The 24,250-nt window shown below is 49.0% G+C and overlaps 1 protein-coding gene across 1 annotated transcript; it reads right to left on the bottom strand.

Moving 5' to 3' along the window:
* Nucleotides 1-270: 270 nt before the first annotated feature.
* Nucleotides 271-15,528, bottom strand: LOC127032325 (C-type lectin domain family 2 member D-like). The gene is made up of 5 exons (XM_050919536.1): nt 15,400-15,528; nt 11,706-11,792; nt 9,978-10,159; nt 2,286-2,389; nt 271-546 (listed from the first exon to the last, which is right to left on the bottom strand). Exons 1-5 carry the CDS (start codon nt 15,521-15,523, stop codon nt 378-380), a joined length of 666 nt encoding a protein of 221 aa, XP_050775493.1. The 5' UTR covers nt 15,524-15,528; the 3' UTR covers nt 271-377.
* Between the last annotated feature and the right edge of the window lie 8,722 nt (nt 15,529-24,250).

The raw sequence follows: 24,250 nt of genomic DNA, 5'->3' as shown, positions 1-24,250 counted from the left end.
TTTGTTTAGTTTGGAAAAGAGAAGACTGAGAGGGGACATGATAGCAGTTTTCAGGTATCTAAAAGGGTGTCATCAGAAGGAGGGAGAAAACTTGTTCACCTTAGCCTCCAATGATAGAACAAGAAGCAATGGGCTTAAACTGCAGCAAGGGAGATTTAGGTTGGTCATCAGGAAAAAGTTCCTAACTGTCAGGGTAGTTAAACACTGGAATAGATTGCCTAGGGAAGTTGTGGAATCTCCATCTCTGGAGATATTTAAGAATAGGTTAGATAAATGTCTATTAGGGATGGTCTAGACAGTATTTGGTCCTGCCATGAGGGCAGGGGACTGGACTTGATGACCTCTCGAGGTCCCTTCCAGTCCTAGAGTCTATGAGTCTATGAGCTGAGCTCTGACATCTCCGCTTGCCCCTGCGCTCCTTTCTCCTCTCTCAGTGTAAGTCCGGCAGGCTTGCTGCAGATCCAGTATCGCACCGTGTCGCACCAAGAAGAGGTAACGGCTTCATCGTTCAGATACGCGCACTCACCCTGTGCTCTGACTTTGAACCTGCATTGCAAGCACCACAGAATTAAAGTCAAGGCTTCGTATTCTATGCAGCACAGCAGACAGAAAGCAAGCGGCTAGGGCCTCTACGTTATGTACACCGTCCACTTTCACTTTTGTATAGTCCAGTTAGTCCAACATCCCTGGTTATGGTTCACATTCAACGCTGCTCTCCAATTTTTAAATTTCACTGTGATGCACAATTTTGGTGCAAAGTTCCAAACATAACTGCATCACAGAAGTTGCCAAGGGAAACTGGGAAGCAGCTAGGGTAGGGACAGCTGGGGCTTTTCTCATGTAGGAAAATACTGGGTTTTGGGACCCAGCGAGCAGCTGAAACGTTTGTCACCGGGAGGGGGTGCATCACCTTTCTCTCTCCCCATTTTGGGGACATGAAGGAGAGGACTACATTTGGGGAAGGGGGTTGAATTTTTCTTTTACAGCGCCAGCAACCCTTGATAGCAACTATCTGCCCCAGGATCTGGGACCTCATCCAGTGGCGATGGGGAAGTCTGCTGTCTTGTTGCTTCTGTTAAAATGGTCAGCAGCAAAACAGTTACGTGTGGATGTTGAAAACAGCCTAGGCCTTGGCTACTCCTGAGAGTTACAGCGCTGGTGGTGGCTTTACAGCGCTGTAACTCACTCCCTGTCCACACTGGCAAGGCACATACAGCGCTATATCTCCCTGGATACAGCGCTGTCTATACTCCACCTGGACGAGACGAATAAAGAGTATAGCTGCTGCTGCAGCGCTGGGGTGCCAGTATAAACAGGGAATAATCTTACTACGCTGTAACTGACCTCTGGAACCTTCCCATAATGCTTTTAAGTAAAGATAACTCTTTGTTTTGTTGTGATGCCTCTGTTTGTTTTGTTGTCAGCTCCAGGCTCCGGGAGCTGCTTATCTAAAAAACAAACCTAGCTACTGTTTGCTGTGAAGGAGCAGAGGCAGGGAGCTCCCTTTGGAATGCCCACAGCTAGTGTTTGCTTGAGGAGAGGGGGAGGGAGGGGGTGGAGGTCCATTGTGGAGTGGCTGCTTATCTGGTCTGTGAGGAAAAAAACAAAGAGGGCTATTTGCTTTCAGCGAACGGGTCAGAACTTGCAAGGCAGCTGCTGACACAGAGTCAGCTCCAAAAATCCACTCTCTCTCTCTCCCCCACGCTCCCTGTCACACTCCACCCCCCTCTTTTGAAAAGCACCTTGCAGCTTGAACGCTGGGATAGCTGCCCATAATGCACCACTCTCAATGCCCGCTGCAGATGCTGCAAATGTGGCCATGACAGGGCACTAGCAGCTGTCAGTGTGGACAGACTGCAGCGCTTTTCCTACTCAGCTGTACGAAGACAGGTTTAACTCCCAGCACTGTACAGCGGCAAGTGTAGCCATACCCTTAAGTAGGGTTGGGTTAAGCCCAGCTGTAATCAGCTGAGCTATGCTATTAAGGCTTGTCTCAGAGCTATCACAACAGCAGTTCTCTCCATTTCCTCAGGGATATGTTTTACTACTCAAAACAGTTCAACATCAAGCAAAGAACTAAACCAGGCCCTGTCTCCAGCAAGCACCTACCTGCTCCCTGCAGTTCTCAGCGGAGCAGTTGCTGGCCTTTAAACTAAGCCTGCAAATCACCGGATCCTCTCTTGTGATCCCTGGCCTCAGCCCCATCAGCTGGGAGTCACATTTGTGGCTAAGCCAATTTCCCTGATAGCCCCCTCCCCCACCCATTAACAAGAAAGAGAACTCACCAGTGATTGAATTCGGTGCCGTTGGTCCATTTCCAGACCTGGCCCGGTTCCCTCCGGAGGCCGATCCAGTGCTCAGAGAGGTCTTTATGGCGCTTAATGAAAGCCTTTCCAAAAGCGGAAGTGAAAGATATTATTCACCACAACCTGCATGCGAGTCTCTCTGTGCTGCTGATGGGGCCTAGTGCAGTCTGCAGCGCTGTTCTAGCTGTCAGCGACAGCAAAGCCTCCTCATTAAGGTTACGGCTGGGGCCTTACCAAAATCACGGCTGTGAAAAACACATCACGGACCGTGAAATCAGACCTCCCCTGTGAAATCTAGCTATGTGAGGGGAGGGGCAGGGCCGGGGGCTACTACCGTGTCCCCATCTCTAGCTGCTAGTCTCCGGGATGGGGAGGGACAGGACTTATTCCTCCCTTGCACAGAGGCTCTCAGGGGAGATCAGATTCCCTCTGGGTACCTCCTCCAGGCGTGGGTGGAAGCTCCAGGGCTTCCTGCAGCCCTAAGAGGTTGCCAGAGCTGGAGGTGGATCTGATCTCTCCTGTGCTGCTGGGAGTGCCCTGCAGCCGGGGGAGGCACCCAGAGATAGGTCTGATCTCCCCCGTCAACTCTTGTCTGCAAGCAGCTGTGTAGGGGAAAAGCAAGTCCTGTCCCTCCCCAGCCCACCCGGGACTAGCAGCTAGGAGCTGGGCTGGGGAGCTATGGGGGTGATCAAACTCACCTCTACGAACCTCCACCTCTGGGGGTGGTGAGAGGAGAGCACGATCAGAAGTAAGGGGCGGGGGCACTGTCATAAACAGATAGCTAAGGGTTAATGTCTCTTTCACCTGAAGCACCTGACCAGAGGACCAATCAGGAAACCAGATTTTTTCAACTTTGGGTGGAGGGAATTTAGTGTCTGTGTCTTTTGTCTGTCTGCCTGCTTTCTCTGAGCTTTGGAGAAGCAGTTTCTACTTTCTAGTCTTCTGTTTCTAAGTGTAAGGACAAAGAGATCAGATAGTAAGTTATATGGTTTCTTTTCTTTGGTATTTGCATGAATATAAGTGCTGGAGTGCTTTGATTTGTATTCTTTTTGAATAAGGCTGTTTATTCAATATTCTTTTAAGCAATTGACCCTGTATTGTATCATCTTAATACAGAGAGCCCATTTGTATGTATTTTTCTTTCTTTTTATATAAAGCTTTCTTTTTATATAAAGCTTTCTTTTAAGACCTGTTGGAGTTTTTCTTTACTTCAGGGAAATTGAGTCACCAGGGAATTGGTGGGAGGAAGAAATCAGGGGAGATCTGTGTGTTGGATTGCTAGCCTGATTTTGCATTCCCTCTGGGGGAATAGGAAAGTACTTTTGTTTCCAGGACTGGGAACAGAGAGGGGGGAAGGGAAAAAGGATTATTTCCCTTTGTTGTGAGACTCAAGGGATTTGGGTCTTGGGGTCCCCAGGGAAGGTTTTTCAGGGGGACCAGAGTGCCCCAAAACACTCTAATTTTTTGGGTGGTGGCAGCAAGTACCAGGTCCAAGCTGGTAACTAAGCTTGGAGGTTTTCATGCTAACCCCCATATTTTGGACGCTAAGGTCCAAATCTGGGACTAAGGTTATGATATGGTGTGGCAGCGGTGGGATCTAGACAGAATCCAGAAGCCAGTAGGAATATTATATTTTTCTTTTCTCTGCTAAGGGCTTTTTAGCAGAGAGAAACAGTTTGGTTTTAAAAGGGAACTAGAGAGAATTTTTTTTTCTGCTCTCTCTGGCAGTTTGTGGCTTGCATGTTAAGCAAGAAGCCATTACCAGACTGTTAAGGGTCTTTTGTCATGCAATAGCCCTCCCATTAGGAGGCAAGTACCAGCACTATATAAATGCAAATAAAGTGGTTTTTCAGGTTTACTTAACATTGAAGATTAGCTAAAGGCACTGTTGCTAGGCAGACTTCAGGAGGCAACAGAGAACCTGCAGTTCAGAAGATAAACACCGGAGGGCACCCCAACACAAGAAAACAGGAATCATGACTTCTAAGGCAAAAATTGAGGCCAAAGAACAAATCAAAGAAGCTGAACACAGGTGACAACTGGAAATAAAACAAAAAGAGACGGAGATGAAAGAAAAGGAAGAAAGCATCAAACTGGCAGCCTTCCAAAGAGAACAGACAGCCCAAGAGGCAGCACACAAAAGAAAACTAGAAGAAGAAGAGGTGGCCTACCGAAGGAAACAAGCAGAAGAAGAGGCGGCCCACCGCCGAGACATGGAAAAACACCAAAAAGAAATGGAAAAACAACAAAAAGACATGGAAAAACAACAAAAAGAGAATGAAGAGAAGGAAAAACAGAGAAAACATGAACTGGAGTTGGCCAAAGCTGGGCTGCATGTGCCAGCCAACCCTAACAACCCGGCGCCAATTATTGCTCCACAGCACAGGAAATTTCCCACCTACAAGGCAGGTGATGACACCGAGGCCTTCTTGGAAAATTTTGAAAGAGCCTGTCTTGGGTACAGCATTCCCGAAGACCAGTACATGGTAGAATTGAGGTCACAGCTCAGTGGACCTTTAGCAGAGGTGGCAGCTGAAATGCCTAAGCAGCAAATGAATGACTATAAACTTTTTCAAACCAAGGCCAGATACAGAATGGGGATAACCCCAGATCATGCCCGTCGGCGCTTCAGAACCCAAAAGTGGAAACCAGAGGTGTCATTTCCCAAACACGCCTACTACATTGCAAAAAACTATGAGGCCTGGATAACAGGAAACAACGTTCAAACCTTGGAAGAACTGCACCTCCTCATACAAATGGAGCAGTTCTTGGATGGTGTTCCTGAAGACATCACACGGTACATACAAGATGGAAATCCCAAAGATATCGCTGAGGCGGGGGAGATTGGAGCCAAATGGATGGAACTGGCAGAAAGCAAGAAAGCTACTGTCAAGGGGAACGATTACCCCAGGGGGCACACAGACCATAAACCCTACAACCGAGGACAGCCAAAGACCCCACATACCCCCCAAGTAAAGCCACAGATACCCTACCCTTCAACCTCACCAGTCTCCAGTAACTCACCTCGGCCCAGTGACCCATCAGATGGAAGATGCTTTAAGTGTAATGAACTGGGACATATCAAGGCCAACTGTCCCAAGAACACCATGCGAGTGCAATTCATTACACCACCATCACCCCAAAGATCCCCAGGCCCGGATGCCTCTCAAATACCCTTGGAGCGAAGGGAAAATTTGAGAGTGGGCGGAAAGAAGGTTACTGCGTGGAGAGACACGGGGGCACAAGTGTCAGCTATCCACCAATCCTTCATAGACCCCAAATTCATCAACCCAAAGGCCAAAGTTACAATTTACCCCTTCATGTCACAAGCTGTAGACTTGCCTACAGCTCAACTGCCTGTCCAGTACAAAGGCTGGTCAGGAATGTGGACTTTTGCAGTCTATGATAATTATCCTATCCCCATGCTACTGGGGGAAGACTTGGCCAACCAGGTGAGGCGGGCCAAGAGAGTGGGAATGGTTACACGTAGCCAAACCAGGCAAGCTTCCAGACCCATTCCTGTTCCTGAACCGTCCACAGAGGCCCCGTCTGTGTTACCAGAGACCCAGACAGAGGTAGTGGATCCAGATTCCATGCCAACCACTGAAACAGCCACAGCACCTCCAGTCCCAGGCCCGGAACTGGAACAGCAACCAGCACCAGCCATTGCAAACCCGTCTTCAAACTCAACGCCAGTAGGCGCCAGCGAGCCACAACTGGCAGAAGCAACAGACAGCCATACCCAAAAGGCTCAGCCAGAGCCTGAAATACCCTCAGGTGCACCAGCGGAGAGCGGTTCACCAGCAACGGAAACAACCCCATCACCTACATCGCTTCCAGAGGGACCAAGCCCAAGTCCACAGTCTGAGGAAGAACTGGTGACCCCAGCCTCAAGGGAACAGTTCCAGACTGAGCAGGAAGCAGATGACAGCCTTCAGAAAGCGTGGGCGGCGGCACGGAGCACCCCACCGCCTCTCAGCTCTTCTAATCGATCCCGGTTTGTTATAGACCAAGGACTTTTATACAAGGAAATTCTTTCTGGTGGACACCGGGAAGAATGGCAGCCGCAAAAAACAGTTGGTGGTTCCAACTAAGTACCGGGGGAAGCTCTTAAACTTAGCCCATGATCATCCCAGTGGCCATGCTGGGGTGAACAGAACCAAAGACCGGTTGGGGAAGTCCTTCCACTGGGAGGGGATGGGCAATGACGTTGCCAAGTATGTCCGGTCTTGTGAGGTATGCCAAAGAGTGGGAAAGCCTCAAGACCAGGTCAAGGCCCCTCTCCAGCCACTCCCCATAATTGAGGTCCCATTTCAGCGAGTAGCTGTGGATATTCTGGGCCCTTTCCCAAAAAAGACGCCCAGAGGAAAGCAGTACGTACTGACTTTAGTGGACTTTGCTACCCGATGGCCAGAAGCAGTAGCTCTAGGCAACACCAGGGCTAACACTGTGTGCCTGGCCCTAACAGACATCTTTGCCAGGGTAGGCTGGCCCTCCGACATCCTTACAGATTCAGGGTCTAATTTCCTGGCAGGGACCATGGAAAAACTGTGGGAAACTCATGGGGTGAATCACTTGGTTGCCACCCCGTACCACCATCAAACCAATGGCCTGGTGGAAAGGTTCAATGGAACTTTGGGGGCCATGATACGAAAATTCATCAACGAATTCTCCAATAATTGGGACCTAGTGTTGCAGCAGTTGCTGTTTGCCTACAGGGCTGTACCACATCCCAGTTTAGGGTTTTCACCATTTGAACTTGTGTATGGTCACGAGGTTAAGGGGCCATTACAGTTGGTGAAGCAGCAATGGGAGGGGTTTACGCCTTCTCCAGGAACTAACATTCTGGACTTTGTAAGCAACCTACAAAGCACCCTCCGACACTCTTTAGCCCTTGCTAGAGAGAACCTAAAGAATGCTCAGGAATAGCAAAAGGCCTGGTATGACAGACATGCCAGAGAACGTTCCTTCAAGGTAGGAGACCAGGTTATGGTCTTGAAGGCGCAACAGGCCCATAAGATGGAAGCATCATGGGAAGGGCCATTCACGGTCCAAGAGCGCCTGGGAGCTGTAAACTACCTCATAGCATTTCCCAATTCCTCACTAAAGCCTAAAGTGTACCATGTTAATTCTCTCAAGCCTTTCTATTCCAGAGACTTACAGGTTTGTCAGTTTACAGTCCAGGGAGATGATGCTGAGTGGCCTGACTGGGTCTACTACGACGGAAAAAAAGACGGTGGCGTGGAAGAGGTGAACCTCTCAACCACCCTGGAACGTCTGCAGCGGCAACAAATCAAGGAGCTGTGCACTAGCTTCGCCCCATTGTTCTCAGCCACCCCAGGACGGACTGAACGGGCATACCACTCCATTGATACAGGTAATGCTCACCCAATCAGAACCCCACCCTACCGAGTGTCTCCTCATGCCCAAGCTGCTATAGAACGGGAGATCCAGAACATGCTACAGATGGGTATAATCCGCCCATCTACCAGTGCATGGGCATCTCCAGTGGTTCTGGTACCCAAACCAGATGGGGAAATACGCTTTTGCGTGGACTACCGTAAGCTAAATGCTGTAACTCGTCCGGACAACTATCCAATGCCACGTACCGATGAGCTATTGGAAAAGTTGGGACGTGCCCAGTTCATCTCTACAATAGACTTAACCAAGGGGTACTGGCAAGTACCGCTAGATGAACCTGCCAAGGAGAGGTCAGCATTCGTCACCCATGCGGGGGTGTATGAATTCAATGTCCTTCCTTTCGGCCTTCGAAATGCACCCGCCACCTTCCAGAGGCTGGTAGATGGTCTACTAGCTGGACTGGGAGAATTTGCAGTTGCCTACCTCGATGATGTGGCCATTTTTTCAGACTCCTGGCCCGAACACCTACTACACCTGGAAAAGATCTTTAAGCGCATCAGGCAGGCAGGACTAACTGTTAAGGCCAAAAAGTGTCAAATAGGCCAAAACAGAGTGACTTACCTGGGGCACCAGGTGGGTCGAGGAACCATAAACCCCCTACAGGCCAAGGTGGATGCTATCCAAAAGTGGCCTGTCCCACGGTCCAAGAAGCAGGTCCAATCCTTCTTAGGCTTGGCCAGCTACTACAGGCGATTTGTACCACACTACAGCCAAATCGCTGCCCCATTGACCGACCTGACCAAAAAGACCCAGCCAAATGCCGTTAAGTGGACTGACAAGTGTCAAAAGGCCTTTACCCAGCTTAAGGCGATGCTCATGTCTGACCCTGTGCTCAGGGCCCCGGACTTTGACAAGCCATTCCTAGTAACCACAGATGCATCTGAGCGTGGTATAGGAGCAGTGCTCATGCAGGAAGCAACAGATCACAACTTCCATCCTGTCGTGTTTCTCAGCAAGAAACTGTCTGAGAGGGAAAGTCACTGGTCAGTCAGTGAAAAGGAATGCTATGCCATTGTGTATGCCCTGGAAAAGCTACGCCCATATGTTTGGGGACGGCGGTTCCAACTACAAACTGACCATGCTGCACTAAAGTGGCTTCATACTGCCAAGGGGAACAACAAGAAACTTCTTCGTTGGAGTTTAGCTCTCCAAGATTTTGATTTTGAAATTCAGCACATCACAGGAGCTTCTAACAAAGTTGCTGATGCACTCTCCCGTGAGAGTTTCCCAGAATTCAGTAGTTAAAAAGTGTTCTTAAAATGTAGAAGTCTGTTACTTATATACTTAGTAGTATATGTAAAGGTGCATGTGTTGTAGTAATCTGTTTATTTTAAAGTTCTAGAAGGAAATCGCCGCCAGTGAGCTTTCCCACTGTCTGCAATTTGGGGGGCGTGTCATAAACAGATAGCTAAGGGTTAATGTCTCTTTCACCTGAAGCACCTGACCAGAGGACCAATCAGGAAACCGGATTTTTTCAACTTTGGGGGGAGGGAATTTAGTGTCTGTGTCTTTTGTCTGTCTGCCTGCTTTCTCTGAGCTTTGGAGAAGCAGTTTCTACTTTCTAGTCTTCTGTTTCTAAGTGTAAGGACAAAGAGATCAGATAGTAAGTTATATGGTTTCTTTTCTTTGGTATTTGCATGAATATAAGTGCTGGAGTGCTTTGATTTGTATTCTTTTTGAATAAGGCTGTTTATTCAATATTCTTTTAAGCAATTGACCCTGTATTGTATCATCTTAATACAGAGAGCCCATTTGTATGTATTTTTCTTTCTTTTTATATAAAGCTTTCTTTTAAGACCTGTTGGAGTTTTTCTTTACTTCAGGGAAATTGAGTCTGTACTCACCAGGGAATTGGTGGGAGGAAGAAATCAGGGGAGATCTGTGTGTTGGATTGCTAGCCTGATTTTGCATTCCCTCTGGGGGAATAGGAAAGTACTTTTGTTTCCAGGACTGGGAACAGAGAGGGGGGAAGGGAAAAAGGATTATTTCCCTTTGTTGTGAGACTCAAGGGATTTGGGTCTTGGGGTCCCCAGGGAAGGTTTTTCAGGGGGACCAGAGTGCCCCAAAACACTCTAATTTTTTGGGTGGTGGCAGCAAGTACCAGGTCCAAGCTGGTAACTAAGCTTGGAGGTTTTCATGCTAACCCCCATATTTTGGATGCTAAGGTCCAAATCTGGGACTAAGGTTATGATAGGCACAACCCTCAAAAGATTGGGGACCACTGCTCTAAAGTCTGAAAGGGTCTCTCACCATTTCCTGAGGGGTGTCGATCTCAGCCAGGGAGGCACTGAAGGAGGAGCAGTTGCTCTGGCTGTTGTTCCAGTCCCCTTCAGCCTCGGAGAAGTAGTAGCATTTCCTTCCGTACCCGACCCAGCCGTCCGGGCAGCAGCGGGCAGCGGCCGGAGGATCAGAACGAGCCAAAGGTGGGTTAACTAGTGAAAATGAGAAAGTCAAACAGGGTCAAAGATTCTCTCCCTCTCTGTATAGGAGGGGGGTAAGAGGCAATAAATGTTCTCAGAACCAGAGACCCCCATTCAACCAAGGATAGTGCAGCTGCTGCTCCTCTGGGCCTCAGTTTCCCCCTCCAAGGTTGGTCTCCTCAGCTTCCCAGCCACTGCTCTGTGCTGCAGATGTAGCGTCACCCTCCGTTCAAGTCCACGACAAACGTATGCCCTTCCAGGTTGCCAAGGGTCCAAACTAAGAAGTCCCAAACAAATGAAGATGTCCTGCTGAACCTCAGGACTTCCCATCAGCTCACCCCCTACACCCAATTTCCAGCCCTTTTCCTTACAGACCCTTCCTCAAGGCCTTCCAAGGGAGCCTGCCTGGTCGCTGTGTTCCCGCTCTCAGTCCCTTTATAAGGCCCAGGTGATTAAGCTCTTACTTGACCCTCCTTAGTCTCCCTCCCTCAGGCTAGGAAGCAACTAATTAACTATGGCACTGGTGGGGCTGGCCCCATCCCCCCTTAAAGGGACCAGTTGCCCCATGACACCTTGATGCCATTTCATGTTACTGATTGTCACAGCGATTCCAGACCCTGTTTATGGTAAATCTCTGTCCCCCTGTCTACCATAGGCACCGACTTCCTGCATTTCCAGGGGGGGAGGGGGGAATGTGCTCGACCCTCGCTCTGCCCCAGGCCCCGCCCCCACTTCACCCCTCTCCCAAGCCCCCACCCCTCCTTTTCCTGCCCAGTCTCTTCCTGCCCCCCCCAGCACCTCCTACATGCCACTGAACAGCTGATTGGGGGAGGCGCTGGGGGGGAACAGCTGATCGTCGGGGCCCGCTGACAGGTAGGAGGCACTGGGGGTGGGGGTGGGCATCAATCTGTGGGGTTACTGATAGATGCTGAGCACCCACTTTTTTTTTCCGTAGGTGCCCCATCCCCAGACAGGAAAGGGCGCACAGGAAGTTTCTGCACCCAAAGCCAGCGCCTTAATCCTTGGACCATCCTCCCTCCCATGAAAGCCCCTCAGAAATGGTAACTGGCTGTTCCACTTTACAGAGCCTGCCTTCAGCACAACCTCGGAGACTCAAATGAGCTGGCACGACCGACAGTCGACTGTACCATCAATACAAACAGAGGGGAATCAGAGTCAGCCGCACTTTCGCTCACTTGACTTTTCAAGGCGGTGCGTCCTGGCTGAGACCAACCTCTGACAGGCTCCTGGAACTGTCTATACAAAAGGTGGAGAGAATGAAAAAGGGGAGATTTCTTTTCTCCCCTGGTGTGGCAGAAAAAGGGGGCTACACAGTAAAACTAGCTGAAAACCTTCAATGAAATGCAACCCTTTCACTGCAGTAGAGGAAGGACAGGGATGGTGCCCCATGGGTAATACTAAAGAGCTGATCTAAAGAGCCAGTGATGAAGTAGTAAGAGGAAGGACCGGAAGTTGGAGGCTGGAGAGGTGCGAATATGTGACTGCGATGGCTCCAAGGCAAAACACGAAGCACAGAGACTGAGGGCTGGGAACTCACCAGCCAGAACAATGATGATAGTGACCAAAACTAAGATGATTCCAGCTACAAAAGCACGTTTCATGAACTTGCAGTTACATGAATAAACTAAAATAGGGAGAGAAAAACCATTAGTGCTCTTGAGGGAGCGGTGTTATCTAAATAATAACAGAAATGATTTGATTTCCAGTGAGACAAGGAGCGTGAGGTAACAGCTTTTATTGGAGCCATTTCTGCTGGTGAAAGAGACAGCATTCAAGCGACACAGACACCTTCTTCAATTCTGTGTAAGCTCAAAAGTTTGTCTCTCTCAGCAACAGAAGTTGGTTCAATAAAAGATATCACCTCCCCTGGCTTGTCTCTGTAATGTCCTGGGACCAACATGGCTACAAGTACATTGCAAACAACAGTGGTTGATTTCCAGTAACATCTAGAGACTCCAACTGAGATCAGGGCCCGGTTGTGCCGAGCGCTGCACAGACACACAGCGAGAGACAGTCCCTGCTGCAGCTGAGATCAGGGCCTGGTTGTGCCAGGTGCTGCACAGACACACAGTGAGAGACAGTCCCTGCCCCAGCTGAGATCAGGGCCTGGTTGTGCCGGGCGATGCACAGACACACAGCGAGAGACAGTCCCTGCCCCAGCTGAGATCAGGGCCTGGTTGTGCCGGGCGCTGCACAGACACACAGCGAGAGACAGTCCCTGCCACAGCTGAGATCAGGGCCCCGTTGTGCCAGGCGCTCCACAGACACACAGGGAGAGACAGTTCCTGCCCCAGCTGAGATCAGGGCCCCATTGTGCCGGGCGCTGCATAGACACACAGTGACAGTCCCTGCCCCAGCTGAGATCAGGCCCCGTTGTGCCGGGCACTGCACAGACACACAGCGAGAGACAGTTCCTGCCCCAGCTGAGATCAGGGCCCCATTGTGCCGGGCGCTGCATAGACACACAGTGACAGTCCCTGCCCCAGCTGAGATCAGGCCCCGTTGTGCCGGGCACTGCACAGACACACAGCGAGAGACAGTTCCTGCCCCAGCTGAGATCAGGGCCCCATTGTGCCAGGCGCTGCACAGACACAGCGAGAAACAGTCCCTGCCCTAAAGGGCTTACAATCTAAATAGACAAGACACACAAAGAAAGGTTTACTTTCCCCATTTTACAGTTGAGGAACTGAGGCATAGAAATATTGTGTGACTTGCCCAACATTACAAAGGAAGTCAGAGAGATGAATTGAACCCAATTCTCTTTAGTTTTAATCCAGTGCCTTAACCACAAGTCCCCACAGTTTCTCTAGGGAAGCACATTCCCTACTCTCAACCCACAGCACTGGAGCAAGGCCCTAGCTTTTTGAGTTGTTTACTCCCAGGTCTCTGTATCTAAATCACAAAGTTCTCCAGGTCCATGTGTTCCCCGGGGTTCTTTCAACCCCGAGCTCTCGGTAACGTGTACTCTGTGCCAGGTGGTGTCAGGAAATACAAAATCTCCCCGTACGCATGCTGGGCAATGACCATTACCAGAACAGGCAGGGGTCCTGATCTCAGCAGGACCTCTAGGTCCTGTGGTAATATAAAGAACAATAAAGTAGGGATTCGTTCTATTATCAGAGATCTGGGATAGGGTGCAGGACGCTGTTTCTCTTGGGAGCTAAGGCATTAACTACAACATTTATACTCCTTTAACGACGCCACTACAGCCTCCCTAGTGTGAACACTTTTATACAGGTATCAAGGTACCATAAGCTTTTTTTACAGGTGATAACCCCATCTTGCCAATTACACCAGGAATCAAACCACAGCCCTCCAGCACCGGAAGCATGAGCAGATGCAGCTTGAACGAAACTAGCATAGTGGGGGCAGGAACTGTCATAAACAGATAGCTATGGGTTAATGTTCTTTTACCTGTAAAAGGGTTAACACAGGGAACCAAACACCTGACCAGAGGACCAATCAGGAAACAAGACTTTTTCAAATCTGGGTGGAGGGAAGTTTTGGGTGTGAGTTTCTTTGTTCTTTGTCTTGGTTCGGTGACCCTCTCGGCTCTGAGAGTGATTTTTCTATCTCCAGGCTTTCTAAGCTTCTGTTTCCAAGTTGTTAGTACAAGGATAGTAAGACAATAGGTTTATATTGTTTTTTTGTATTTACATGTGTGTAGTTGCTGGAGTGTTTTGAATTGTATTCTTTTTGGATAAGGCTGTTTATTCATTTTTTTTCCTTTAAGCAATTGACCCTGTATATTGTCACCTTAATACAGAGACCTTTTATGTCCTTTTTTCACTCTTTTTATATAAAGCTTTCTTTTTAAGACCTGTTGGAGTTTTTCTTTAGTGGGGACTCCAGGGAATTGAGTCTGCAGCTCACCAGGGAATTGGTGGGAGGAAGAAGTCAGGGGGAAAATCTCTTTGTGTTAGATTTACTAAGCCTGACTTTGCATACCCTCTGGGTGAGGGGGGAGAGAGGTTAGACCTCTCGGTGCTTGTGTTTCAAGGACTTGAAGAAGGGAGGGTGGAATCCCTTTGTTTAGATTCACGGAGCTTGCTTCTGTATATCTCTCCAGGAACCCAGGGAGGGAACACCTGGAGGGGAGGAGGGGGAAGGGAAATGGTTTATTCCCCTTTGTTGTGAGACTCAAGGAATCTGAGTCTTGGGGTCCCCCAGGGAAGGTTTTGGGGAGACCACAGTGAGCTAGGCACTGTATAATTCCTGGCTGGTGGCAGCAATTACCAGGTCCAAGCTGGAAACTAAACTTGGAGGTTTTCATGCTAACACCCATATTTTAGATGCTAAGGTCCAGATCTGGGAAGAAATGTGATAACTGGAACAGATTCCAGTCCTCTGTGGATCTGGCACAGGGAGGCCTGTAACACACACTGACCAGATAAGTGGTTCTCAAGCTGCAGCTCATGTGACATCCCAGGGCTATACAGGTAGTAGGGGATGCAGCCCACAATGGTAAATAGGTTGAGAACAACTGGACTAGAGAGTTGCATACACACAGATCAGAATAAGAGAGTCCACATGGGGGTTGTACCAGGGTAGGTACATCTGTTTACATTCACAACTTAGCGTATATGGGGATAACTTTCCCATGTGGCCAAGCCCTTAGCCTCTGTCTCTCCTGCTAACCATTTCGTAGAGAGTGAGGGTTTAAGGTGCTTGTCCACACGGGAGAATTTACTGGTATAAGCCATGCCTGTAATATTACACCACTATGGTTATACTGGGCTAGCTCCCCATGAAGATACATTTATTCTAGAATAGGTGTGTTCACACAGGAAGTTATACCAGTAGGGGGAGGGATAGCTCAGTGGTTTGAGCATTGGCCTGCTAAACCCAGGGTTGTGAGCTCAACCCTTGAGGGGGCCCTTTGGGGATTTAGTTGGGAATCAGTCCTGCCTTAAGCAGCGGGGTCAAACTAGGTGACTGCCTGAGGCCCCTTCCAACCTTGACAGTCTGTGATTTAGGGGGGAGGGGTAGCTCAGTGGTTTGACTATTGGCCTGCTAAACCCAGGGTTGTGCATTCAATCCTTGAGGGGGCAATTTAAGAATCTGGGGGAAATATCAGTACTTGGTCCTGCTAGTGAAGGCAGGGGGCTGGACTCAATGGCCTTACAAGCCCTTCCAGTTCTAGGAGATAGTTTAAAAAAAAAATAATTGGAGATATACCTATAATGGTATAATTATACTGGTAAATTTCTCTGCACAAAGTCCTAAGTTACCTGGTTCATCTCCTCTGTCCAGGTGTCCATTACAATTAAGAGGCTCCATCAGCTGCTGTTGCTGCTGAACAGAATTTTCTCCTCCTCCCTCTGCGTTTTCATTGCCATTAAGACGCTCTTCCATTTGAAGTTCCCCCTCAGAATGATCTCCGTGTCCTCTCTCTGAAAGGCAGGGGCAGAGGCATGAGCTAGCAGCATGAGTGCGCGTACACAGGAGACCAACAGAGCTTGTGCAGTCCCTGCCACCATGGCTATGTGGCTCTCGTTACTGGAGCTAGCTCTAGTATTCTAGCTTCGTACGGCTTCACAAACTGCAGTCACACCTCCCAGCTGCAGTGTAGACGTAGCCTAAAGCCAAGGCAAGAGGTGAAGCACAAGGTACCTATCAGATAGTTATGACCAGTGGGCTAGGCAGTGATCACAGCATTCCCGCTGCCTGACCATGGCCATGTGAGCTGTCAGCAGCAGGGCAGGAATTTGGGTATTTTTCTCCTTGCCCCAGCTCCTGAAATATGCGATTGTCTCAGCTTTCATTAAAACAAACGAACAAACACCCCACCTTCAAAGTGTCTAGCCCCCGTGCTCGGTGAGAAAAACTCGAGACGGGGATGAGAGGGCAGCTCCAGGCTAGGAAAAAGACCCGACGGGATTACTTTTAAACATCACTGCTTCGTTTTATGCCAATCTTGTGATGATGCGTGATTTTTGGACACTTGGGGTTGGTGATACTGTCTCTTCTCCATGTCACCCAGCCACACCTCACCCCACCCTAGGGTGACCAGATGTCCCGATTTTATAGGGACAGTCCCGATTTTGGGGTCTTTTTCTTATATTGGCTCCTATTACCCCCACCCTTGTCCTGATTTTTCACACTTGCTGTTTGGTCACCCTACCCCACCCAGCTCAGCCCTGCCCCTATGCACCCCCTCCATACAGCCTCCCCCGCCTCACTCTGCAGTGCGCAGCCGCAGTGCCAGGCAGCACTCATAGACTCATAGACTCTAGGACTGGAAGGGACCTCGAGACGTCATCGAGTCCAGTCCCCTGCCCTCATGGCAGGACCAAATACTGTCTAGACCATCCCTAATAGACATTTATCTAACCTACTCTTAAATATCTCCAGAGATGGAGATTCCACAACTTCCCTAGGCAATCTATTCCAGTGTTATTCCGCTTCGGCTGCTGTATTCTGTCCCCTACGTCTCCTCGTAGGAATTTCGCCGCCATTTTGGCATCGGCCGGGCCTGGGAATCCTCTTTCGGGTCCGCGCTGGTTCACGCAGCAGCCCACCCCCCCACCGCCCCGAAGGCAGAAGCTAGGGGGGGAGGTGGCGGTGGGACCCAGGCATCCTGCCCGGAACACGAGCGCCTCAGAGCACCCCCCATCTGCGAGGCCCGCCCCGCCCCGCCTTCACTCAGAAAGCGGAGGATGAAACCCTAAGGACACCTCCCATCAGTGTGGGAGGGGATCGAGGGTTCCTCCGCTTCATCCCCCCCCGAAATAGAGGTGCACCCCTCCAGAGCCCGCCCCCGATTAGCACAGGAAGAGGGGAGGATTGGGGTGCCCCAGCACAGCTGCCCCTATAAAAGGGGGAAGTGCACCCCCTAAGCTCCCCCCATCAGTGCAAGAGGAGGGGAGGATTGGGGTGCCCCAGCACAGCTGCCCCTATAAAAGGGGGGAAGTGCAGCCCCCAAAGCCCCCCAGGATTAGCACAGGAAGAGGGGAGGATTGGGGTGCCCCAGCACAGCTGCCCCTATAAAAGGGGGGAGGTGCAGCCCCCAAAGCCCCCCTCGATTAGCACAGGAAGAGGGGAGGATTGGGGTGCCCCAGCACAGCTGCCCCTATAAAAGGGGGGAGGTGCAGCCCCCAAAGCCCCCCAGGCTTAGCACAGGAAGAGGGGAGGATTGGGGTGCCCCAGCATAGCTGCCCCTATAAAAGGAGGGAGGTGCAGCCCCCAAAGCCCCCCAGGATTAGTGCAGGAGGAGGGGGAGGTCTCTAAGTCCCCCATCCCCCCCCCATTCCTCATCTCCCACTACAAGACACAGGGGCAGCTCCTCTCCTAGATGGTCAGAAAGTTACCAGCTTTCTCTCCGCTGCTGCTGCAGTGCTCGTAGCCCAGCAAATCTCATCTGGATCCTGCCTGCAACTCCCCCGCCTCCGTAATACCCTGTTACCTAAACCTCGGTCCGTCTCTTATCTAAACTCTGCAGGCGCTTCCTTGCCCCAGCCTTTGTAATACATCTCTGTACGGTAGCATTTTCTCAGGTGTTTTTTTAGGTTGAAGTCCCAGTGAGCTGTCGTAAATCAGAGGGGAGAAGCTGGAATGAGTCAGTTCATTTCATAACCAGTTCTGATAGTCTCAGTTTGAAAAAGTGCAAAACAATGTGGGACAGTGCAAAATATGGGCCGGGAAAGGGTCTCATCCAAGTGTGCATGACTTAGGCAAGCGATGTTGTTTTTCCTGTGGCACTTTATAGACTAACAGACCAAGTGTGTGTGGGGTGCCCCTCAGGTCACAGGCGTATAAGGGGTTGGGATGGATTCGCTGTCCCACACCAGTGTGAAATGGGGCCTCTGAGGGCAGGTCCAGATTAACTCTCCTGTGGGCCTGGGGCTATTAGATTTTGTGGGGCTGTAGGGGATTTGGAGTGGGCTCAGGGCTGGGGATTGGGGTGCGGGAGGGGGTGCAGCTCCAGCTGGGGAGTGGGGCCATGGATGGGATGGGGTTGTGGTGCAGCAGGAGGTTTGGCGTGTGGGCTCTGGGAGGGAGTTTGGGTGCAGGAGGGGGCTCAGGTGGAGTAAGGGGTGGGGGTGCGGGCTGCAGGCTCCAGCCAGGAGGAGCTTACCTCAGGCGGCTCCTGGTCAGCCGCACAGCAGGGCTAAGACAGGATTCCTGCCTGCACTGGCTTCAAGCTGCATGTCCAGCCACTAGGCAGAGGGGCCAGGCTGCTCTATGTGGTCTATACTGCTCATCCGCAGGCACCGCCTCTGCAGCTCCCATGGGCTGCAGTACCTGGCCAATGGGAGCTGCAGAGCTGGCCCTGGGGGCAGGGGGATTCCCTGAATGCCCCTTGCCTAGGGCCGCAGGGACACATTGGTGAGTCAGTCTTCCGGCTCCAGCCCACGGTGTGGGAGGCTTGGGGACTGGTTTTCGGCCCGTGGTGCAGAAATTTGCTGTGGGCTGGATGAAAAGAAGCAGTGGGCCGTATCTGGCCTTCAGGGCCCTCCTTAGCCCTAGGGCCTGGGCTGCAGCCCTTAAAGCCCCTGCATTAATCCAGTCCTGTCTGAGCGGGTGCCAAATGGATTTGAGTTTGAACTGATTTTTACACCTGTTAGATGGCTGATTGCGTGCTCTGTGCACGGCAAACTCAGAGGCAGGTCTTGTAAGCACTGCAAACACTAGGCTGTACAGGCTCTAACCCTGGGTGGGTTCCCTTTACATACACCCAGTAAGCAAGGGGAGGAACCTTTAGTAGGGCTGGCAGGAAAGAAAAGGTGAAAATACCCTAAGTCATTGGCCCCAGATCCTACAAACATTTAAACACCCGCTTAGCTTTATGCACGAGTAGTCCCACTCAGTCAAGCACATGCAGTGCATAAGCATATGTATGGCTCCATCCCTAGACTGTCTCAGTTAAGCTTTGGGTGTTAAGTTTATTAATCTCCTGCTTCTGGCATTTCAGGAAATTCCCCAGAGGCATGGAGGCAGGCTCAGTGAGCAATTTTTCATCATGTAAGTGTCATTTCATAATTCTCCTTGCTCAGATTGAAACCTCAGTTCAAGCCCAGTTCTCTGTTCAAGTGATTAGGATATTTCTCTCTTCTCAGACTCAACGTAGGCTATGACTACACTACCACGGTAAGTCAACCTACGCTACGCAACTCCAGCTACGTGGAAGGTGGTATCTGTAGTTGAGGCTGCAGAACGGTTTTCTTTATAAACCCAGCAAAGAGTCCTGTGGCACCTTATAGACTAACCGACATATTGGAGCATGCTCCAATACATCTGTCAGTCTGTAAGGTGCCACAGGACTCTTTGCTGCTTTTACAGATCCAGACTAACACGGCTACCCCTCTGATACTTTATAAACCCAGTTTTTCAGATACTTCACTTCTTGAACTTTTGCAGGTTTCCCGAAGTGGAGAAGGCACAGACTAAGGTGTTGTTTAGTTCTAAATATTTGCTGTTGTTTGTTATTTATATTGTGGCCGCACCAGTCACAGACCAGGACCTCATGGTGCTGTTTTTAGCATTAATTTAAAAAGAGGGGTTGCTTAATAGGTGGAGATACAGGTTTGCTATATCCTATCCGTAAGTAGGTAGGAACATAATGTGAAATTAGGACTGGTTGAAGCCATGAATACCTCCCTCTAATGAGCAGAGATCAGAAAGGAGTCTGTCTGTGGTTGGGATTGATTTTCAAGAATGCTGTGTTAGTGTGAGATTGCTGGAAGGTTTATCCTATTTTAGGATTTTCTGTTGCACCCATCCCCATACTATCTAAGTTTGTGGTTACTGCTTTGAAGGGTGAGTTTTCTCTTTTCTGTGAAAGCAAAGCATTCTCTAACATACTGAGATCCCTATTTGCTTTGATTGTTATTGCTTTGAAGTTCTCTTTTTCTTGGTGGAAACATTGTCATACTGAGATTCCTATTTGTACTGATGGATTATTTATATATTGATGTCTTACAAATCGTTATTATTGTTTGAGGATGCCTCTTCATGTTCCCACCAATGGGTAAGAGGTCCTTGGGTGGTTGAACTCTTTCAGAATTAATGCTCATTGGGAACCTCATGACCTCACTGTGGTACGAGATTATATCAGGGATGTGGCCTTATCACTGCATTTCCTTCCTTTCTGTGGGTGTCTCTTTATTCCTGCAGTCTAGTTTGACCAGACTTCAAGCCCCTTTGTACCTTTAATTTTATAATAGAGGAGGTCTTCACTGCAGAGTTAACTCAGGTGACTGGCACTGGTGTCTGAGCACCTGGTTTAGCCTAGACTGGGTGAGATCAGCCACACTGGACAGCTGTCACTGTGTCCTGGTGAGGCACTCACTTGTGTGAGTCACTGGGACTTCTGGGGCCATATCCCATGGTTCTTTGTGCTGCAGGAAGGTGAGCTGCTTTATGATTCTTTGCCAGTGAGTTGTGGGAGCACTTGTCGTCCCTGCGGGGCATACAACAGGGATTGTGTGAAGCCGTTGGAGGATTATCAGCATTGGAGTGGCTTAGCCTGTATCCTCACTGCAAAGTAGATGGGTTACCAGACCTAGTGAAGCGAGCACCTAGGCTTTTGCCTATAGCCCCAGACGGGCCAACTAGCCTGGGTTTAAAGCACCACCAAACTCAGGTTAGAATTTTGTGTATGTGTTCGGGACAGGGATTGGGGCAACAAGTGAGTAAAAGCCCGAGTTAGCTCTGCAGTGAAAACACACCCTGAATCACAAGATGGCTGAAGTGTGGGGCAGCACTGATCTGACTTGATGCCACTCTGACAGACTATGGTGAGTACTTTTAAAGATAAGAAAAGCTTGTTTAAAGGAGCGTTGGTGTCCAGAGCATTGTGAGGATTGTCAAGGTTTTATCTCCCAAAGGCCAGGGATCTCCTTAGCTCAAGTGGTTCTTCAGAGCTGGGCATTGGAGCAGGGCAAATGCTGTGGTTCCATGAAGGACTGAGATAGGCCATCTTCGGCTGCCAAACCCTCATCCTCAGATAAAGGGAAACCCCTGGATTCCTTAGTCAAAGGTTTCAGTGCTAAAGCTTGGAACCGGTTCTGGTCCAGGCTCTACACCAGGGGTTGGCAAACTTTCAGAAGTGGTGTGCTGAGTCTTCATTTATTCACTCTAATTTAAGGTTTCGCGTGCCAGTAATATATTTTAACGTTTTTAGAAGGTCTCTTTCTATAAGTCTATAATATATAACTAAACTATTGTTGTATGTAAAGTAAATAAGGCTTTTAAAATGTTTAAAAAGCTTCATTTAAAAATAAATTAAAATGCAGAGCCCCCCAGACTGGTGGCCAGGACCTGGGCAGCGTGAGTACCACTGAAAATCAGCTCATGTGCCGCCTTTGGCACCCGTGCCATAGGTTGCCTACCCCTGCTCTACACTATAGTACATAAGTCATCTGCATGTGATGGTGCAAAATTACCACCAGCACTTTCTTCAGTACCACAAATGAACCAAGAGCTGTTGTGCTGGCAGCCCCCTCAGGGCTGAACACCAGGGACTCCTGGAAGCACTGGGGCCCCAGGGCAGGCTCCCCCTCCAGTGCCGAGGAAAGCCGAGATCCCGACTCTAGGTCTTGGCTAAGACAGTGCTGGGCATTGGTGAGCCCACCTCTTGTGGGAAGGACTCGGGAAGATGATGCATATTTGGTGGCTCTGTTGGGGATGCAAATGTGTAGCCTTGAGCCTCCAGATCCAACAGTGTAGTCGGAATATGTCAAAGTTCTTGGTTTGCTTTTCTCTGCCCTTAAGCGTGAGTGGCAGAGGAAGTGTTTGGAGAAGAGAGGCAGGCCCTGGGAAGAAGAGGGACCGTCATCACAGCAGAGGTCCTGGATCAGATGCGGGTCATTCACTTCCACAGATCTCAGTTCTGGAGGCCTCAGATACCATCCAGACTCCTCAAATCCATTTGATTCTATCTGTTGGAATCAGTATTATGGTGCCATTGACTTCTCTTTCTCCTTGACTTGGCACTTTCCCATCAGGTAGCTCTAGTGCTATACTAGTGGAGGACTCGTCAGGGCTCAGATGTCAGTTCTAGGGGTTGTCTGGGTTGACACAGCTGCCTGCTAGCTAGGGTTGCCAACCTCCCAGAATTGGCCTGGAGTCTCCAGGAATTAAAGATTCATCTTTAATTAAAGATTAATGTCATGTAATTAAACCTCCAGGAATACATCCAACCACAGCTGGTAAGTCTTCTGCTAGCTAGAAACTGTTTTTTAAATGAAAGTTTAGATCCTGCACAATCTGAGTATGTCAAAAGTCACATAAATACTTCATGTGAGTTAAATCCATCTTACATGCCATGTATTCGATGCACACCCTGCTCTAGATCCTCAAATCCATGTTGTATCTAAATCTTTCTGCTTCTCCTTGTGCAGTAAATCTAACACGTGACCTTTCCTTTCCATCCACAGAAGTAAACCTCTTATCATCTCACATCTTGACCATTGCATCATCCTCCTTTGTGGCTTTGGAAATTCCCCTCTTGGCTCACTTATTCAAACAAAACTGCATTTTTCTGGCTCATCACTTCAACCACATCATCCCTCTTTTTGCACCCCATCCCTTTCTCCACAGCATCAAAGAACTTGGCTTCCTTTTTAAGGCCCTCTGCAGCCGGTTCTCATGCTACCTACCACCTCTCATTTGCTGTCAAGATGCTGACTCCCCCGATCTGTTCTGCCACCGATGCCAGCCTTCACTGCCCATTGGTCAAGTTTTCCAGTAAGCACCTTCAGGCCTTCTCCCATCCTGTCCCTTATGCATGGAAGGAGTTTCCCATGAAAATCCACACAGCCACCGTATAGTCCCCTTTCAAATTCTTCTCTGCTATGCTGCCTAGGTAGCTAGACTCTCTCTCTAGAAATTCCATGCTCGAATAATAAGAATGGTGGTATATTCCTATTTCTATAACCACCTGACCAGGATGGTGACTGTGAAATGCTCTAGAAGATTAGAGAAACTACAAAAATCAGAAAACCCAATAATAATGGGGGATTTCAACTATCTCCATACTGACTGGGAACATGTCTTCTCAGGATGGGATGCAGAGATAAGATTTCTAGACACCATTGACGACTGCTTCTTGAGGCAGCTAGTCTTGTAACCAACATGGGGAGAGGCAATTCTTGATTTAATCCTAAAATAGGATCTGGTCCAAGAGATGAATATAGTGGAACCACTTGGTAATAGCAACCATAATGTAATTAAATTTAATGTCGGGGGTGGTGATGGTGTGAAGAGGAATATCAAAGAAGCCCATCGCAGTAGAATTTAACTTCAAAAAGGGGAACGACACAAAATTGAAGAAGCTAGTTAAACAGAAACTAAAAGCAATAGTCAGAAGGATGAAATGCCTGCAAGCTGCGCGGAAGCTATTTAAAAACACCATAATAGAGGCATTAACTAAATGTATGTCCCAAATAATAATAATTTAAAAAAAAGTAAAAGGACCAAAAATTGCCACCATTGCTAAACAGAGTAAAAGAGATGGTTAGACATAAAAAAAATCCTTTAAAAAATTGGAAGGCAAATCCTAGTGAGAAAAATAGAAAGCAGCATAAACTCTGGCAAGTCAAGTGTAAAAGTATAATTACACAGGCCAAAAAAGAAGTTGAAGAGTTATAAGCAAAAGACGCAAAAACTAACAGTAACATTTTTTTTTTAAGTACATTAGAAGCAGGAAGCCTGCCGAACAATTAGTGGGGACCACTGGACAATTGAAGTGCCATAGGAGCACTCAAGGAAGATAAGGCCATTGTGGAGAATTTAAATTCTTTGCATCAGTCTTCACTGCAGAGGATGTGAGGAAGATTCCCACACCTGAGCCCTGCTGTGCAGGTGACAAATCTGAGTAACTGTCCAAGATTGAGATGTAAATAAAGGAGGTTTTAGAACAAACTGATAAATTAAACTGTAATAAGTCACCAGGACAAGATGGTGTTCACTCAACAGTTCTGAAGGAATTCACATATGAAACTGCAGAACTAACAACTGTGGTATGTAACCTGTCACTTAACTCAGCCTGTGAACCAGATGACTGGCGGATAGCTAATGTAATGCCGATTTTTTAAAAAAGACTCTAGAGGCTGTCCTGGCAATTATAGGCCGGTAAGC

This window comes from Gopherus flavomarginatus, chromosome 12 (genome assembly GCF_025201925.1).
Source record: "Gopherus flavomarginatus isolate rGopFla2 chromosome 12, rGopFla2.mat.asm, whole genome shotgun sequence".
Taxonomy (NCBI): domain Eukaryota; kingdom Metazoa; phylum Chordata; order Testudines; family Testudinidae; genus Gopherus; species Gopherus flavomarginatus.
The sequence above is the reverse complement of the archived record's forward strand: the minus strand, read 5'-3'. Positions and strand labels throughout refer to the sequence as shown.